The sequence below is a fragment of the Drosophila subobscura genome, chromosome U, assembly GCF_008121235.1.
Source record: "Drosophila subobscura isolate 14011-0131.10 chromosome U, UCBerk_Dsub_1.0, whole genome shotgun sequence".
Lineage (NCBI taxonomy): Eukaryota > Metazoa > Arthropoda > Insecta > Diptera > Drosophilidae > Drosophila > Drosophila subobscura.
The window spans coordinates 6737155-6755263 of record NC_048534.1 but is presented as its reverse complement, the minus strand read 5'-3'; the positions used below and the strand labels follow the sequence as shown (position 1 = coordinate 6755263).

At 41.8% G+C, this 18109-nt stretch overlaps 5 protein-coding genes and 2 non-coding genes across 7 annotated transcripts; 5 read left to right on the top strand and 2 right to left on the bottom strand.

The window, feature by feature from the left end:
• The first annotated feature begins 84 nt into the window (after positions 1-84).
• LOC117901119 (serpin B10-like) lies at positions 85-1359 on the top strand. Its single transcript, XM_034811756.1, has 2 exons — positions 85-91; positions 146-1359. The coding sequence occupies exons 1-2, from the start codon at positions 85-87 to the stop codon at positions 1357-1359; spliced, it is 1221 nt and encodes a 406-aa protein (XP_034667647.1).
• Positions 1360-1550: 191 nt separating this feature from the next.
• LOC117901920 (protein Mabiki) lies at positions 1551-2255 on the bottom strand. The gene has a single exon (XM_034812888.1). It carries the CDS (start codon positions 2222-2224, stop codon positions 1553-1555), a length of 672 nt encoding a protein of 223 aa, XP_034668779.1. The 5' UTR covers positions 2225-2255; the 3' UTR covers positions 1551-1552.
• Positions 2256-4850: 2595 nt separating this feature from the next.
• Positions 4851-8038, top strand: LOC117901788. Its single transcript, XM_034812698.1, has 4 exons — positions 4851-5075; positions 7080-7460; positions 7545-7691; positions 7766-8038. The coding sequence occupies exons 1-4, from the start codon at positions 4967-4969 to the stop codon at positions 7918-7920; spliced, it is 792 nt and encodes a 263-aa protein (XP_034668589.1). The 5' UTR covers positions 4851-4966; the 3' UTR covers positions 7921-8038.
• Positions 8039-9360: 1322 nt separating this feature from the next.
• Positions 9361-10536, top strand: LOC117901833. Its single transcript, XM_034812766.1, has 4 exons — positions 9361-9595; positions 9654-10034; positions 10107-10253; positions 10312-10536. Exons 1-4 carry the CDS (start codon positions 9496-9498, stop codon positions 10473-10475), a joined length of 792 nt encoding a protein of 263 aa, XP_034668657.1. The 5' UTR covers positions 9361-9495; the 3' UTR covers positions 10476-10536.
• Positions 10537-10893: 357 nt separating this feature from the next.
• Positions 10894-11089, bottom strand: LOC117902836. The gene has a single exon (XR_004649435.1). It is a non-coding gene; the product is annotated as a U2 spliceosomal RNA (small nuclear RNA).
• Positions 11090-11448: 359 nt separating this feature from the next.
• On the top strand, positions 11449-11564 carry LOC117902831. The gene has a single exon (XR_004649431.1). It is a non-coding gene; the product is annotated as a U5 spliceosomal RNA (small nuclear RNA).
• A 1271-nt stretch (positions 11565-12835) lies between these two features.
• On the top strand, positions 12836-17339 carry LOC117901614. Its single transcript, XM_034812434.1, has 4 exons — positions 12836-13534; positions 16266-16679; positions 16746-16895; positions 16956-17339. The coding sequence occupies exons 1-4, from the start codon at positions 13312-13314 to the stop codon at positions 17105-17107; spliced, it is 939 nt and encodes a 312-aa protein (XP_034668325.1). The 5' UTR covers positions 12836-13311; the 3' UTR covers positions 17108-17339.
• Positions 17340-18109: the final 770 nt, after the last annotated feature.

Below are 18109 nucleotides of genomic sequence, written 5' to 3'. Positions count from 1 at the left end.
ATATCCAATTCGATTATCATGGCTTATAAAGAGTCGCATCTGTTATTTTTCTATATAGAAATACATTTATGGTGCATATTCATCATGAGAGGTGAGTGATGAATGTAGGCGGAAGATACTCTCTTTGTTACTGCCAACCTTTTAGTTCTTTGTGTCCTTTGGTTCTGCAGTTGCTGGATCGGTCCGAGTCAAGAGATTATCCCAACGGAGCGTTATCCCGATGGCTGGCCGCAGCGTCAGTATGCGACGCTGCTCCACAGAGCCATTGTCGATGGCTTAGATATGTTTATACCCAATGGTGTGGCGATATCCCATGACAATGTTGGGGCTTCCTTGGATATTTTGTTTCACGGCTCCAACGGCTCCACAGCGGAGGAAGTGCGCAAAGCAATGAACCAACCCGAGATAGAACAGTTGGGTATCCAAAGTCCAACTTCTGGTAGTCACTTTAAAGAGCTAAGGTACATCGGAGTTTACGTGCCACCCGAACTAAACCTAAGCTCAGGGTATGTGCAAAAGATTCGTGATATGGGAGTGGATCTGGTGTCTACCCAGCCGATTCGCACGATGCGCAGATTGGCGAGGAAGCTGTGGCAGCTGAGCCCGAGCCTCAGCACACTGATCGATAGGAACGACTTGCCCTTTGACCTGCAAATTCAACCCGAAACCTTTATTGTGACAGGAGCGGCCTTCTCGGCCGAGTGGGACAATGCTGGCTTCCACCGCGAGAACCGACGCATGCGCGAGTTCAACGTGGACAAGAGACGGCGCACCTACGTGGACACCATGTACAGTTTGTCCAGGAGGCGTCAGGTGGCTCGACTCAGCAACTTGCGATCGACAATGCTGCTGTTGCCACTCGCAAATAGTTCGGTAAAGTTCATGGTGATTCTACCACGGAAGCTGGAGGGATTGCGACAGCTCGAACAGGAGCTGGAGTTTGTGGATCTGCGCCGCTTGCTCCAGTCCGAAATGGAAACGGTAGCGTACGATGTTCGCCTACCCATCATCGATCTCACGACACACATCCAACTGGCCCGTGGTATGGACCACTTGGGCATTCAGAGAGCCTTCCAGCGTGAAGAAGCCGACTTCAGTCGCGTAACTGGCCAAGCAGAGGGTCTTTGGGTGCGCAGTATGCCACATTACACCAAGCTGGAGTTGAATGAGAACGGCATCAACTTGAAGCAGCCGCTTGCAGATCGGAACAGAGAAATAAGCAGGCACAATGCCGGGAGATCAGCGAATCACTTCTTTGCCTCGCATCCCTTCTTTTTTGCCCTGCTCTCGACGAGAGGAAGATCTATGCCACAGGTCGCTATGGACAGATTATGGTTCAACCCGATGATGTGTGAGTAATGATTAATAATAAAGTAGTATGTATCATGGAGTAAGTTTGTATTTCTTAAAGAAAAATTGCTGCAAGTAATGCAAAGACTAATATTCTATGGGTTCTACTCATCAGATAATAGGGACTACAAATGATTTAAAACTAAACCATTAATTTCTTGGAGAAACTTACAAAATAACACTGAAAACAATCTTAAACTAATCACACAGTGATTAAGGGGGAATTGCCCTCGGAGTAGCTACACTGCTCCCGTTGCATCGCTCCGATCAGATATTCGATGCTGAAGTTCTTCGCAGGCGTGGGAATCTTCTGGGGCGGCTGGGTTGTTGCCGTTGCTGCTTCCTTGGACTCCTGCTGGACCAGCTGCTGGAGGTGATTAAGATAGACACAGGCTCGCATGCTCTGCTCGGCTATTTTGAGGTGCTGGCTGGAGAATTCGTTGTACTGCTCCTCGATGGCCAGATGCTCCAGCTTCTTGACGCGCCGACTCATGCGGCAGGCAATGGTGTTCTTGTTTCGCCGCTCCTGATCCTTGGGCGTGCGCTCCTTCTTGGGGAACTTTCGTACCATGTTGCCGTGATACTTGCAGATGTTTTGCAGAGCGGCCGCACTGATCGAGGTTAGAGAATGCGAGGAGGATGCTGTGGTAGAGGTGTCGAGTCGTCGGCGCTTGGCCAGCGGCAGAAAGTGGCCTCCATACTCACTGGAACAGTGGCTGGTGCTGCTCTCTTCCCACTCATCGTAGGCGCTGCGACTGCTGCAGGGCGTTCCAGTGCGGGAGATGAGCTCTTCTTTGAGGAGCAAATCGGCTTTCTCTGCCGATGAACGCCCAAAATCGAACTTCTTGTGGCGATAGACTTGATTGGACTGCATTCTGCTGATGGTGTTCTGTTCGCTGTGTCACTCGATGATTGACTGATGACCTGTTGCTCTCTCGCATGTCTTATATGCAACCGCGTGGGTGCGCTTATCAGCAGCGCCACCCCCTGTAATCCGCCAAAACAGTTTATGGCTCCGTCTCTGTTTACACAAAGTCGAGTAGAAATGTTTTCTTTTTTGCAAAACACAAACAAGATCGTAAAATCAGCTGATTTGCCTGCTGTCTGCTGCCTGCTCTCTTTGCCGCTACGCCTGCGCACGCATATGCACGCGCACGATTGCATGCCATCCCTTTCGCACAACCGATTCTTACCTACCCGTGCAGAGCGAGACGAAACGACACCCGCTGGGCCGTGTGCATGTTTGTTCTTGTCAGCATTCTGTCAGATGTTGTTTGGATGGCTGGCTGGACTTGAACAAATTTGCAGTCTCTTTGCCTCTGCCTTCTCCGTAGGTGGCAAAATGCGCGCCTATTGTTTGTCCTACAATACAATGCCCGACGACCGATGTTCATTCAATTCGTGTTTGTTCCTCGTTTGCTGATTATTCCGGGCTTGTCCATTATCCATTGTCGCAGCTTCTTTCTGTCAATGCCGTTTGTGTATCGAGTATTCGTACGTACGTATTCTTGTTCAATTTTCCAATTTTTCAATTTGGCCAAATGTATTTTGCGGCCTCATTTGTCTATCCTCTTTTGTCTTCAGCTCATTGATAAGATATGTGTGGCACTGCAATGTGTTCTTTTAAGGGTTTTCCAGTTCCAGGAAACTGTAATGCTTCTCCCAGTCTGCCGTCTCTTGCAATAGATGCCGATAAGATGGGGTCTGAGAGGTCCGCTCTGGAGTGACTTTTACTTGGGTTGCAAAAGGCAGACAAGAGCTGATAAGGTTTGAGATTGAGACTGGAATGCCTCGTCTCTCTTGTGCTAGGTCAGGGGACAGATCGACGTGAAAGATGGCGCGCTCTAGGAATTTTCTAGGGCATAGTGCGATAAGATATGCAATTGAAACTACGATGAGCTGAGCAGGTTCTTCAGCCACATTAATCTAGCTAAATAATTGTACATTTTAATAGAGTAGAGAAGTTACAAAATTGTAATTATTTCCAGGCAGAACTTTCCGTAGGCCTAGAAATTCAAGAGAATTCAAGGAAACTTTTTAATATTTATATAAAGAAAAATATTTCTATATCAAAACCAGTTCTAACTAAATTAAATTTTCCTTAATCCCTATTTAACATGCTTTTAATTAGCGAACATTCCAAGAAACTTCTACTTATTCTGGATTATAATCATGAAAAGCTTTTGAATTGTAAATAGTCAATTATCACATGAAGCACGTGCCAAAGTTTCCAAGTTCTTTGAATATGAAATATTCTCGGGAATATTTCAAGTGCAGTTGATGTGCAATTGAAAATTTCAATGAAGTAAGTACTTACGAGAGAACCTTATCTATGTATAAAATGCGAGACAATTGAACAAACGAGCCCCTTATCTTGAGCAACTACTCGAAAATACATAACTTTGTACGAGTATGCATGCAAATACATACATACATATTTATTTTCAAAATAAATGTACTCTCGTATGCAAGTTCGAGTGTAAGCCATAGATTAATACTGAACTATGTAACCCATAAACTTTGTTGAGTAATGGCAGTGCTTGATAAACTAATAGATAGTTTCCACAAACAAAAGGAGGGATTTTAGCGATGATCCCAGCAAGACCTTTGGATAGTTGATCCCACAATTGAGGGGATGACTAATCCCTAGACAGTTGACTATTATTTGGGAGGCAGTGGAATGGATCCGAGTGCTAGGCAAACTCATTGAGTGTTTGTTTTAATTGCATTACACAGAAGCGAATCCATTTCAGAGACCAAGATCTGGAGACGTGTTCACGTGTCGAGCAATGCAAGACGAGGAAGCATCAAAAGCCGCTTGAAGCGCATCCGACAGCTGCCGGTAGTCGATTGTCGCTAGTTGGTAAATAAGTAGTTGGATCTGATGGATCGGTAGTAGTCGCAGTCGGGTCGGTTTTGGGTCGAGCCATGTCGAGGCGAGTCGAATCGCATCGAGTCGAGTCGCTGGGTGATTGGTGGCTTCAACTTCACGACTCTGGGGAGGGGATTTAATAATGTCGTTTGTATTTCGCTGCTGACTTTTGCATTTGCTTTGTTATCTATAAACGACTTACGGCGGCGACGTCGTCATTAGTTCCATGTACTCGTAGAGATGTACATAAATGCATATGTAGAATTTAAATGGTATACATACATATGTACATACATAGTATATACATTTATATTATGTAGTTTTGTGCTGTTTTATTATCCTCGTGAGTATTCTCGTTTCGTGCAGCACTCTCTGGGTCCCATCTCTAGCTCCAAGCTATGACCATTTTCGTTTCGCCGGCGAACAGTGACATCCCGCCTCCGTTTCCACCTCCAGTCGCCTCCTCCACCCAAACCCTATTATTTGTTATTGCCGGAGCATCAGTGTTTGTGTTTGCATTGTCGTTTGTCTTTGCAATTTCGCTTTTATTGGGTTTGATTTGATTTGCTTTCTGGCCATAAATAAAAGGCCCAGTCTGATCGAAAGTCTCAGATGTCGATTCGCATTTGCATGGGCCAGGTACATTTCCCTCCCCCGAAAGTAAGCCAAACCAGAGAAAGGATAACTCATTGAGCTACCACCAACTTATCATCGAGAGCTAACACCTAAAAACTACCAAAGATCATGAATCTATTGTGGAATCTCGTTGTGTTCGCACTGTGCGGAGTGTGTCTGGCAGAGGATTTCGAAGCGGAGTTGCCGCCCGTCGAGTTCAAGCCAGTTCGAGAATTATGTGAGTGCCAAAAATGCATATAAAAGTGTAACAAAAACTGTGCCCACTAAATATTGGATTAACAAACAAAACAAAACGGTCTCTGTGCATGTTACATATGTATGCACATACATACATACATATGAATGTATGTGCAATAAGTTTAGTGTGAAACTATTCACCTTGTATTTCGTAAAGGTTTGAGTAATAGTCTCAGTACAACACACAGATGCTCAGGTTCTTAGTTTTGTCATTGAAAAAACCACAAACGAATAATAATAACTTGGGTATGCTACTGCACATAAAGTCAGAAATAGCAACAGTAACATATTCAGTCATCTTATATTTATGAGGTCAGATTTGATCATTAAAATCAAGTGTGTAATAATGATATTCAGTAATGTGTCAATTATGAGAATTCTTTACGCAGTAGCCATAATGGTAGAATGGAAACATTTTTTTCTTATACATTTTGTTTCTTTAAGAACATAAATATTAGTATCAAAGATTCATCTAGCTAAAAAAAAAGAGATACACAAATAAAAAGGCTAACAATGATCTTATATTGGAAAGCGGAGAAGTATGGAATTTATATGATGAATGCCATGATCTGCAAGAAAAAAAGGACAAAGTGGAAATGGTGGGAGAACGAATATCGATGCATCAAATATTTTTAGCTTAATTTCAACAAAAGACTATTTTTATGGCTTATGGTTTTTTTTTAAAATTTATTTTATAACATTTTGAGCCTCTCGTCGAGCCTCTAAAATTCTCCCTGTAATTTCATACAATTTCTAAAAGGATGTATAATAAATATCCCAAGATAAATTGTACTCATTTGTCACCCATTTGTAGCTGGGATGTTTGAGATGTGATCTTTAAAGCTGTAGTATTAGCAGATAAATAACGAAATTCTAGAGAAGCGAAAAGATTGCCATCTCCCCGCAATAGCAATAATCGTGTGAGGCACGCAACGTTTGTGTGAATTTTATAACAAAGCAATCAGCCTACTTACGAGTCAAAGTTCATACAGTTTTTGCTTAAAACAATGGGATTGCACAATAAGTAGATACCTTTAGTTTTGTATATTAGCTGTACTGTAGAGCTGAAGCCAAGTCTCGTAGGTATACAAAAATCCAGCTTCTATTTACTTTTATTGATTACCATAATTAATCCTTATTTGTGGAATCTATAAATGGCTGGCAGGCGGTTCTAAAGGCAAACAAAGTATATAATATCATGATTAGTATTCTGGAAGTGAAAGCGTAGGCTTTTAAGGCTCAGAAGCTTATAATATAAAATATAATTGATGCCTAGAAGTGGTGAAATATCCGCAAATTATATTGCATTTGCAATTTTTGGAGAGCATTAAACATATTCACTTATTTCGAGTTTATTTCGGTATGATTCAGGTTCAGATTCAGATTCTATTTAATTACATTTGAATTGTCATGCTGACCATTTGCAAAGTGTCAAGAAGTTCGTTGTCATAAATATAGCTTGTTCATGGGGGTTTAATAAAAATAGAATCGTTTCGTTTGGGGTTTTAAATTTCGGCAAGTTCGTGGCCTAAGTCTTTTGTAGTGGAATTGTTACTTCCGCTGGATGGATGGCCTTGCCCACGGCTACGGCTGAGCAATGCAAAAAGTCTTAATTACAAGCAGAGTCGAGGCGAAACAAGCTTTACTGATGTGTGTGTGCTCAATGCTCGACTGTACAGTAGAGACTCTTTTTAATTGAATGTACAATAGTAATTCTCGCTCGGAACATAAGCAAAAACAAAAGCTAAACAGCAAATAAATTGCGCATGACGTTGACAATTATGTGAGCAGCAGAAAAAGCGACAATTACACAAACCCAAACTGAAACTGAATATTCTCAACTGGAAAATGTCACGTTCTGAGCATAAGCACAGCGCATAGATCATAAACGATTAAGCTAACGTTTATGTGTGTTTATGAGTGGCTAAATATGTCAGGGTCCCGCCCAATCTCGTTCTAATCTAATTCGTTTGACCTTCGACAGCCGCCGATATACCGACCTGTCGGGAGAGCGATCTCAATATCAACGAGTGCATCAAGCAGGGCATCCAGCAGATTACCCCACGCATGAAGTACGGCATTCCCGAGCTGAACATCCCACCGCTGGATCCCTTCGAGATGGGAAAAAGTTCCTACACCTACAATTCGGGCCTGCTCACGGGTCGCATTGCCATGAAGAATGTCATCGTGCATGGCCTCAGCGAGGGCATTGTGGACAAGGTCAACTTCCGCCTGAAGAACGGACAAGTGCGAATGGAGATCCTCTCGCACGTACCGCAAATGCTGGTCGAGGGTGCCTACAAAGCAGACATTAAGCTGAACGACCTAAAGCTCACCCCAAAGGGCACCTTCAACGTCACCCTCAGTGAGTCCAACAGAGATATAACTAGAGATATAACTATATAACTAGACATAATTAATATTATTGCAATTATGTGTTTACCTGCAGCCGATGTCAGCATGAGGGCGAGGCCCACCGGGGAGCTGTACGAGCGCGACGGTCATACTTACCTGCGTCTGACCAAACTGGAGACTGAGCCCAAAGTGGGCGACTTGCGTTTCTACGCCAACGGCCTGGTGCCTGACCCAGCTCTAAGTAAGCTCCCCATTATTGTGATTTGTGCCACTCAATCCACTATCTAAAACTACCTCTTTTGTTTGTGCCTGCAGACGATGTCATCTTGGACTTTATTAACCAGTACTGGCGCCAGCTCTATCAGGCAATGCTGCCCGAGACACTGGCCTCCTGGCAGCCCCTCCTGCTGAAGTCTTCAAACGATTTCTTTGCTGCTTTACCATTCGATATTCTGGTGACCAAGGATTGAGAGATTTCTTTGACTTACTTTGCTATTATTGTAGTATTTAAACACTTCGGTTCTGTATGTTCTACTCAAGGTGTTAACATAGTTTGTATCCCAATAAAGAGAGTATCAAATACCACAAGTGCCTGCATAATCTCTCTCGGAAAATAAGTTGGGAATATGAGCAGTATGTGTAGATAACTGCCACACAATTGACAATTGACACAATTACCACAAAGTAATTATCTTTACCAGGTACTTGAACTCCCCAATAGACAGATTGTTAGTTTTGCCATTGACTGGAGTGGGTTGATTTTGTATAGAAGCTTGGCCTCTAGTTTTGTTTACAGTTGAACTTATTACGAACGCACATTTGTTAAGCTTCAATTATGTCTAATTGATTGATAATCTTTTAATATATGTCTACGGAGAGAATGACTTCAATAACCTAGCAAATACAACACAATTAACGAGAAGTACAATTTCCTTTTTATTTTACTTTTATTATTATATACAAGAAACTAGATTTAGCTGTCTCTACTCGTAGATTGAATATATTCCAGCTACAACGAGATTAAAATGTACTCTAAACAATCAAAGGGTATAACTGATTTGCATCCAATTTCAACGAGAATTGCTCGATAATCATTAATGATTGATGGCCTGACGACATCTGTGTCAGTGTGTATTTGGTTACACTGAGAAAATCGTTTACAATTACATGACTAACTCTCGAAATGGATTCTAAATTTAATGGTCGGCCTGGGTCAACTTGATCTGCGTAAGCCCGGTTATATGTAACTAGACACTATCCAAAAAAGATTTTACCATCCATAAATGAATACAAAATATTTGTAAGTGCAAATGTGTCGATGAATAAAGAAATCCTCATAATAATCTAGCAAAAAATATTTCTGAAGAGCATCTTTATGGCTACATTTAAGTCTGAAGGTTGTTGCACAGTGTAACAACTCGAACTCGTACAAATCAGAACCAAATAGATTATACTTATAGAACAAACATTTGCTTCGTTTCTAGTGCGAGCAAAAACTAAAGTTCATTGTGGAATTTATACGGAAATGACTCACCAGCTCTTAAGTTCTTTTCAGGCTTACCCTTCGACGGAATCGCTAAAAAACCATACCAAGATATGGCCAAAATAATTCATCCGTGATAAATAGAAATAGGTATAGGTAATTATTAAAATGATTTGTCGCAAATCATCGTTGTCGTAGGCTATTACATTTTCAATAATTTTACCATTTAATAATACGACATTATAAATCAGAGAGCACGGAGCCGGTTTTGCGATCAGTCAAAGTCTAACTGTCTGCTGGATAATACTTTGCTGATTTACAAGTAAAATGTACTCAGTTTAGTACGAACCAAGAGGCGCTCTAGTCTCTGGTTTCCAGTCTCTTGTCTCCAGTCCCCGTCTCCAGTCGTTAGTGGCTGACTAGGAATGTGCAGCGTTGTGCTAATTTCGAGAATAAAATAGCTCGACTTGTCGTGTGAGAGATTCAGTTGTTCGAGAAACGTTCTAGCCGCAAGTTTGAACTGCCGATCAGTCATAGAAAGGATACCAAATAGATCATCGGAATGAATTACCTCATTGGATTGCTGTGCCTGTGCCTGGTGGCATTGGGGGTCAAGGCAGTTCCCGCTCCAGCCCAAGCTGATAGTAGCAAATACTTTTCGGGTGTGTATAATTTTCTTCCAAGCCACGAGCTTTTGCATTATCCTGTGGTTTTCTGCAGCGAACGATCTGCCAAAATGCGCAACGGATGAGGACCAGCTAGCGGATTGCATTAAGGAGATATTCAATACGCTGACGCCGCGTCTCAAGGACGGCAATCCCAAGCTGAGAATCCCGCCGTATGAGCCCTTACACCTCAACCGCACCAGTTTCCAGTACTCAAGTGGCACCGTTAACGGGCGCATCACCGTGCGGAATGCCAAGATCTACGGATTTGCGGCCAACACCGCCAAAGAAGTGAAAATCGAGCTCAATGGCGACAAGGTTAAGCTGAACCTGATCACCTTTATGCCCAAGATGAACATTGTGGGCAGCTACAAGGCCGACTTGCAGGTGAATCAGCTCCATCTGAAGCCCAAAGGCGAATTCAACGTGACGCTGAGTGAGTCTGCCCTGCTCTACTACGCTCTGCCCTGGCACCGTTCTAACTGGCAATTGCTTTAAATCTTTCCAGAGGATGTGGAGACAGCGACGCGAACTGAGGGGGAGCTCTACAAGAAGGATGGCCATCGGTTCCTGCGGCTCAGCAACATCGACACAGCGCCAAAGATTGGAGACTTGAAAATCAAAGCCAATGGAATATTCGCAGATCCAGAATTGGGTGAGTCCAGCAAAAGTTGTAGTATCTATTGCGGTTTAATGCTTGTCTCTATTTACAGATGAACTAGCTCTCAATGTCGCCAATCAGTATTGGCGCGATATTTATGGAATAATGCTGCCTGAGACGCGTCAGTTTTGGCAGCCCCTCCTGCTGCGCATGTTCAATGAGGCCTTAGAACTGGTTCCCATCGATCAGTTTATTGTCGATGAGTCGCTCAATTAGTTCAATTCAGTAAGATGTACAATTTGTGATGATGTGCATAAATAAATTGCATTAGGTGAAATTAAATGATAATTTTTGTATCATTTAATGGACGCCAATTCCAGGCGCCATTGCTAGCCCTTTACAGGCCAGTCAGCTGGAAGAATACAAAACAACTAGTTTTAATAGCACATTTCATGCCCCAGCTGGCTTAGCGTGCTTGTGCGTAAATTCATTCACATTTTTTCGAAATCACGCCCCTGGGTGACCTACCTCTAATGATAGTAGCGTTTATGGGTTAAGTGCAACACAGCTGACCTTAAGCCGACAATCTGTGAGATGTGAGTATCACAGGGGCCAAGAGCGAGCTATAAAGTGAAATTGTGCAAGACTCCAACTACGATTCGTTACTTTTTATTTTACTGTGTGAAATTTATTGTTTAATTGGGCCGAAATCCCGGCGGTACTGCAATACCGGGCCAACCCGTGACAGAGGTGGAGCAAGCCCCTAGCACTCCGTCTGATTCCAAAAATCAGTTTAACATTTGTTGTTCTCCAATGGAGAAACTATCAGATGTTAAGCTGATAAGAACAGATACTACACTTTGATCTTAGCCATAAGGCCGAGAAGCGATAACTTGAAACAGTAAAACATCCACCACACGATACGCGCGCCTCCAGAACCAGTTGGGAATTATTTGTAAGAACCAACGGTCTTCCTGCTTGTGCATCCTATGTTAGGGGTTACTTTGAGATAAATATCAGGTATGAGGCTAAGAAAAGGAAGAGTGTATCGTGGAGATGGCTTGAACGTAGGATTACTAAGGGATGACAGAAAAATTCAGGAAGTACTCTTAAAAGGGGTTGTAGGGAGACAAAGATGACTACTTCGATATGACCCGAGCATCTTCAGATACCTCTGCATTATGTGTAAAGATTCCCAAATAGTTCTGAAAACACTTATTCCAGGTTTCCCGTGTTTGGTATGGCAAAATCACTCTGGCTTCTCTTCAATTGTCGAATAAATCTTTCGCCTTTTACTAAAGATTTCCGTGGAGAGGGGCACTCTAATGAGTCTAAACTCAATTTTTTCGTAGTTCCTGGCGGCTTCGGTTGCCGGGACAATAAATAATGAATTATATGGAAGAATCGAATCGGGGTTTACGATTTGTTAGTTGTTAGCGACAAACAAATAGAGGCTGACCAGACCGGACTCTGGGGGGCAATAGTGAGATAAAAAGTACATTTTATTGTACACTTGCCTTAGCATAAAGTGATGTAATTGTACTTGGGTAAAGTTTGAGCCGTGGACAGTGCAAATTATGCCATAAAACAGCCCACTATATTGCCAACAATTATTTATTCTTATTGCTTATAGAGAGACTGCTCTGTGCTGCGCATACTGAAAGCAATTGGGGAAGGGAAGCCCGACAAACAAACACGCGAGTGTCGTCTGCCCCACGACTGGCCGGGCATAATAAATGTGCAGATTAAACTTTTTAAGTAGATATTTTATGTGACTGTACAAAGAGTGGTTAGATGGATGTCTTGCCAAAAGGAAGTGAGTTCCCTAATCTTGCAGAGAAATCAAATGTTCTGATCTTTGCAATCCACAACTCGGACTTTTGCAAGTCATCACGTCTCCAGAGCCAGACAGCCTTGAAAATCGATTTGAACAGCTCAAAATTTCTCAAGTTCATGCATAATTTTATGCGGCCTATTCCTCAGCACGCGGTGAGTATAAATGCCTACGAAGATTTATAACTGACCCACATTTTTCATGAATAACAGCCACCCCGTCGTAAGAAAGGTTGCCCCAGACAATGCCCTCGCTGTATGGCCTCACTCCCGCAGTTCCTCTCAAACTGCAGACGTGCCCTGCAAGTTGAACTGAAAACAGGGATTGGAAAGAGTTGTCTGACAGTTTCCTCATTGTTTCTCCTCGTGACAGATTTGTGGGTGCAATCGTTAGATGGATGCAGATGTGGTCCGTGTGGGAATGCGACTGAGGCTGGTGTGTGAAAAAATAACTTTTAAATGAGATAACTTTTTTAACTTATCTTTAACGATGCTTGGGAATATATTCCAAATAACTGAAATTGCATTACAGGCATTAGAGATTACCCAGCTTAAAGTTTGCATCCGCGTAGCATTCCTTGATATGTTATCAGACTACTAAGTACAAATCTCGAAAAGCTTTCGGCACGATGAGCTTTTGCCTGTACGAATATTGCTGTTTAATTGTTGTTGCTGTTTTTTGTCGCTTTCGGCTTCGGTTTTGGTTTCGGTTTCTGTTTCGGCGGCAGCATTGAGCGAAAAAAAGTCAAAAAAATCGGGCAGCTCGGAAACTATAAATAACGGTGGGTTTTATGCAGCGCTCATTTCAAGATTTGCAACCGACGCGCCGTCAACACAACAGATTTCGCTTGCAGATCTTTTTTTGCGCCGATGTTTGGCAATTAGTTCGTCTCCGTCTCGCGTGCTCCATCTCTATCTCTCACTCGCTCATTCTGTGTGCAGTTGTTAGTGTGTTTGTGTGTGTGCAGTAACAATTGCAGCAACAATTGCAGTTAACCGAGAAAACCCAAAAGCAACAACAACAACAACACCAAAGAAACTGTAAAAAATACACTCGTGTAGAAATAAAAGTGAAGCCGGTTTGAGAAAATTACGCAAAAAAAGAGCAGAAACAAAAAACAAAAACAAGGAGAAACCACGGAGACAACAAGATTATTGTGTTAAGTCAAGCCGCACAGAAATAGCATAGAGCAGCGCCTAGGTAATCCATTAAAACGGGTTTTCACTGTGTGCGAAAGAGTTCGAAGGAAGGAAAGGAAAGCAAAAGGTCTGCCCGAAAATGCATTTGCTCTGCCTCTCGCTGACGTTGGCGGCGCTGGCACTCGGAAGTGTCTCAGCGGCCACGCTGTCCACGGCGCCACCGAGCGTGTTCAGCAGCGATCCCAATCAAAATGGCAGTCCTAGCCCCAGTCTCAATCCCGGACAGGAGTACGTTGGCGAGTATCAGGAGGGCGAGGCCGAGGCGGGGTCATTCGATTTTGGCGGCCTGCAGTTTGATGGAGGTAAACGGGATTATGTAACTAAAACAAGAACTTGATATTCAAACAAACACAACACTTAACCACAGTACTCCACACCCTCCACCACCAAAGGAAAAAAGCAAAAGCCAAAAAAACTGCACATGGAAAAACAAGTTTGTTGCCCAAGTCTTTTGCTTGTTAAGTGGCAATTTGGAAAATGTAATTGAAAATGCGGTTGTGGCGGATAGTGTGGTGGCATTCAAATGGAAATGCAATTCATTTTTTTATCCTAGTTGCAACATGGAAAAGTTTGGGGCTCTAAGGAGATAAATGGAGTAGCCCAATTTAGGGAATAAGTCTAGAGAAATTCGTCCATGTGAACTAAGGCAAAGAGATAGAACTGAAGGATTTTAGAGCCTAATTTACATATATACAAATTTCCATTTCGTTTCCTTCACTAAGTATGCGGCAAACAGATTTGTTCTCCCTTTATTAGAATTCAGTGGCAGATCCACTTCCTGCTATTCAACATTATTTGTACTTTATTTTCTGAATTTGCTAAGATTATTCGCCATTCGCTGTCCACCTTTGTTCCAGAGACTTTAAGTTCTTCATTTGAATTCTGCTCAGGGCGTGCCTCATGCGCTGCCCATTAAAAACTGTCTCGCTAACCCAGCCCAACTCTTTAAAAATACATATATGTAAATATATTTTATACGTGTGTATTACACCTGCAACCTTCAAAAACTATTTAAAAAATCAGCAGGAAAAATACTGAGAAGCAGAAATAATAATAATAAAAAAGTACTTTTAAATGAGATTTCCAAACGGCTGTAGAAAATGACATTGCAATAGAAATTAGCAAGTCTATTTGCACTAAAAACATTTTATTTATTCTACTTTTAACACATTTGTGACGGCAAGGCTTAAAAGATGTAACAAAAAGACTGGCAAGTCACCGCCTCTGCCACTTGAACTTGACATACTTAAAGATTTGAGTAAAAGCCGCACTGAAAGTCGTTGGCGACGTTGGTAGTGGACAGTGACCAGTGGCTACAAAACTGTGCAAATAGAAATTCTCCGACTCGGACTCCGACTCGTGCTCGGACTACGATTACGATTCAAATGTGATGCAAGGCTGGGAGCGGTAATAAATGCAGAATAAACAAGAGAGCCATAGAGCGACAGGCTCGAAAAAAGTCACATTAAAATATTGGCAATTGCATTAATTTTTATCAGCATCATGGCGTGATTGTGTGTGTGCGCGAGTGTTTGTGTGTGCTGTTTTGGCCATTGCGAAAAGAGTTCAGCGTCAACAAAACCAACAACGAGGCATAAATTCGAAGCCAAACCGGCTGCTGTCGGCGCTACGACCAGCCGCTGGCAGAAAGGCAAAAAGCGTGAGGCTGAAAAACTGACCTACATCAATGCGTAAGCGTCTTTCTGCTGGGCTTTTGCCGAACTGAAAGCTGCAATTGTAACCTGTCTCTAATTGCGTAAAGAAAAAAACCTCACAAAAATATATCAAGCGAGCGAGCGGTCATTTATTGACATTTACTTGGGCAAACAAAAGACTTGAGCAACAAACTTCACTTCACTTCAATTCACTCGTCGAAGCGCGTTAAAACAAAGTGCTTAAACTCATTTCGTGTACCTTTAAGTTTTGGCATTTGGAAGCGTTGATTTGGGGCTGCCCCGTCACTCTGTTCACCTTTGACATTGAACTTGTCAGGCGAACCAAAAGAAAAACAAAACAAAAAAAGCAAAAAGCAAAAGAAAACATACAAATGAGTCATTAGGGTTACTCACGCGCTTAAATGGCATGGAAATTAGCCAAAGTTTAGATGGGAAATTAACTAAAAATTGTCTCTTTCTGCGAATGCCTAATTACAAACTTTATTTTGGTATTTCAATTGGTTTTTGGGTTTCGTTTTTTGCAATTTGGCAAAGAAATATTAAGAATAATTGTGTTTTGAATGCTTGTCATTAGAAGATGAAATGACCATGACTAAAGATCGTTTCTTCTGAGTGGAACAAATTGTTTGTCTCAAGAATAAATCTGCATAATAATTAAACATCACCCAATTGCACGTTTTGCAACAATCTAGAGACAGGAAAGTGGTTCACAGAATCAACACGAGTAAACTTCGTAGATCAGGTTGAAACCTGATAAATTAAGTTCATAATATCAATTGGAAATACAACAATTGTTAGACCTGTTCTTGAGAATTTTAAGTGCTAGTAAGATTACCACAAATAATTAAAGAAAATTGCCACAAGTCAGTGACATCTATACGATATTTTATCTTAAAAAAAAAGATAAGTGAAATTAAATTAAAATACTAGAGTAAACCTGAATTCATTTATTCCATGAATATAGTTTTTGCACACTTTGAGGAGATTTTTTCTTCGAGTTTCTTTCATTCAACAACTTCCACAAATATCACTTAAAATATTTTTCATTTTTGCTCGGTTCCCTTCTTGGCATTTTAATTGTTTAAAACCTTGGCTACTAGGTTTTGTCACCCTGACACAAACCCCAATCGGATGTCAACGCAGCAGAAAAGCGGGCAGTCCATGTCCAACGGGGGACACGTGCATCGAGACACGCTTGGACGGATGCCACAGATCGCAAAAATAATCATAATAATTATAATCATAATCTTTTCGAAGCAAGGCGTTATGCCTTGCCTCGATGAATTTAACTACTGACTTATGGCTAGCCATGACTTAACCGATCGTGAACTTATCTGCCATCACTTTCGTCTTCCAGTTACACCACAGACGACGCAGAGCAGCGGCTCGAATGGCGTTACACCCTGTAGCCTCAGCTCGCCGGAGCTCAACGAATGCATACGCGGACTGATCCAGACATTCGCCCCGAAGCTGAAGTACCATGGAGTGCCGGAGTTTAACATGGGATCCATTGATCCGTACTTCTACAAACGGGGCATCTTCCGGTACACAAACGATGGTATCCAGGGCGGACTGCTGATCAAGAACATGGAGATCTATGGAATCAGCGACCTTCAGGTGAACAGTGTTGTGTCCAACTTTACAGAGAACGGTTTTGTGATCAAGTTGGGTGTGGGTCTGCCCCAACTGAAGGCCGGCGGACACTTCAAGGCGGACGTGAAGTTCGGCGGACTGCGTCTGGTGCCCAAGGGTCCATTCAACATCACCGTAGGTGAGTAAAACCCCCCAAGCTATGCCCCAAAGTGCTCTCCATTTAAGTTTCGTATACTCCCCTAAGACAACATCAAGGCCACAATTCTCGTTGACGGACACATTGAGCAGCTGCCCAGCGGACAGCAGCGCCTCAGCCTGCATCGCCTAAATGCCAATGTCAACATCGGCGATGCCAAAGTGACGGCCAATGGAATCTTCTCCGATCGTAACCTCAGTAAGTGAAGCTTAAAGCAAGTGGAATTCTCGTTTCTCAATGAATTTATTTCATCCACAGATGGCATGATCCTCAATTTGGTCAACGAGAATCTGCCAGAGATCACCCGCGTCGGAATACCAGCCACCCGCGAGCAGTGGGCACCCATTCTGGTGGCACACATCAACGAGTTCTTCTCAAAGGTTCCTATCGAGAAATTCCTGGTTCAATGATGCACAACCACCATGGAAATGTTTCTCATGGAATACGAGTTTTTAGACCGTAGCTAGCTTTAGTCTAATAATTACAACATTAAATTTATTTTAAAAGCTGCTTCCAAATAATTTTCAGTGCTCAAAATTGATTAGGCAAACCATTTGGAAAGAATTTCTACACATCCAATATGTATTTATTTATGTCATCCATTTTGAAACCAAGAAAGAAGTTGTGTAAATACATCGAAATAAATATTATTTTCGAAAATTAAAATCCCCGCCTCTCTATTGTTTTTATTTTAAATTCATTTGCAAATTTAAGTGTGTAATTATGACGCATTTCTGATGGTATTAGATGATAATGAGTGTGGAAAACCATATACTTATGGGCGGAATACGTTATTAAAAATATTTACATCCAAACAAATGTATGTATTTAATTGCTACATACACAGCTGCCCCACTGGGCGATTTAATTCTATTAACTACAAGCATATTATTTTCGTTTTTGTTTGTATTGCTTTGAAACGTTTAATTGTAGGCAGTTACAATGTGGATTCTCCTACATACTGCAGTATGACACTTAATTATACCCATTTTACATCCAAGTTCTACATGAAAAAGATTCAATACTTTCAGGCTGCTCTCGGTACCATTGTATGTATATTTACTTATGTAAAATACATGTAGAGGCGTGTGTATGTATATAAAAATGTACGTTTGAACTGTGCAAAATTGTTTTCATATTCACCTGAAGAAAATATTTCGAAGCAAATAACTAATTTAAGTTAGTTATTTTCCAGGATAAATGTACATAGGAATGGATGTATGAATATATTCCACTGCTTTCAACCTGAACACATGAATTTGAATAGTGCTGATGGTCATTAAAGAAATAAATAAATGCGTATTTATATTTGTATATTCTATTTATACCTTAAAATACCAACATAAAGGACCTAATTACTCCATTCTCCAAGTGCATTCTCCATGTACTCCAGCGTATCCAGAGTTCAATTG

Bases quoted from the DNA above. Each gene is read 5' to 3' on its own strand.
- LOC117901920 (XM_034812888.1), bottom strand. From the start codon at position 2,224: ATGCAGTCCAATCAAGTCTATCGCCACAAGAAGTTCGATTTTGGGCGT.
- LOC117901788 (XM_034812698.1), top strand. From the start codon at position 4,967: ATGAATCTATTGTGGAATCTCGTTGTGTTCGCACTGTGCGGAGTGTGT. The intron at 5,076-7,079 runs GTGAGTGCCAAA...GACCTTCGACAG, and splicing joins CAAGCCAGTTCGAGAATTAT to CCGCCGATATACCGACCTGT. The intron at 7,461-7,544 runs GTGAGTCCAACA...GTTTACCTGCAG, and splicing joins CACCTTCAACGTCACCCTCA to CCGATGTCAGCATGAGGGCG.
- LOC117901833 (XM_034812766.1), top strand. From the start codon at position 9,496: ATGAATTACCTCATTGGATTGCTGTGCCTGTGCCTGGTGGCATTGGGG. The intron at 9,596-9,653 runs GTGTGTATAATT...GGTTTTCTGCAG, and splicing joins TAGTAGCAAATACTTTTCGG to CGAACGATCTGCCAAAATGC. The intron at 10,254-10,311 runs GTGAGTCCAGCA...CTCTATTTACAG, and splicing joins ATTCGCAGATCCAGAATTGG to ATGAACTAGCTCTCAATGTC.
- LOC117901614 (XM_034812434.1), top strand. From the start codon at position 13,312: ATGCATTTGCTCTGCCTCTCGCTGACGTTGGCGGCGCTGGCACTCGGA. The intron at 13,535-16,265 runs GTAAACGGGATT...TTCGTCTTCCAG, and splicing joins CGGCCTGCAGTTTGATGGAG to TTACACCACAGACGACGCAG. The intron at 16,680-16,745 runs GTGAGTAAAACC...TACTCCCCTAAG, and splicing joins TCCATTCAACATCACCGTAG to ACAACATCAAGGCCACAATT.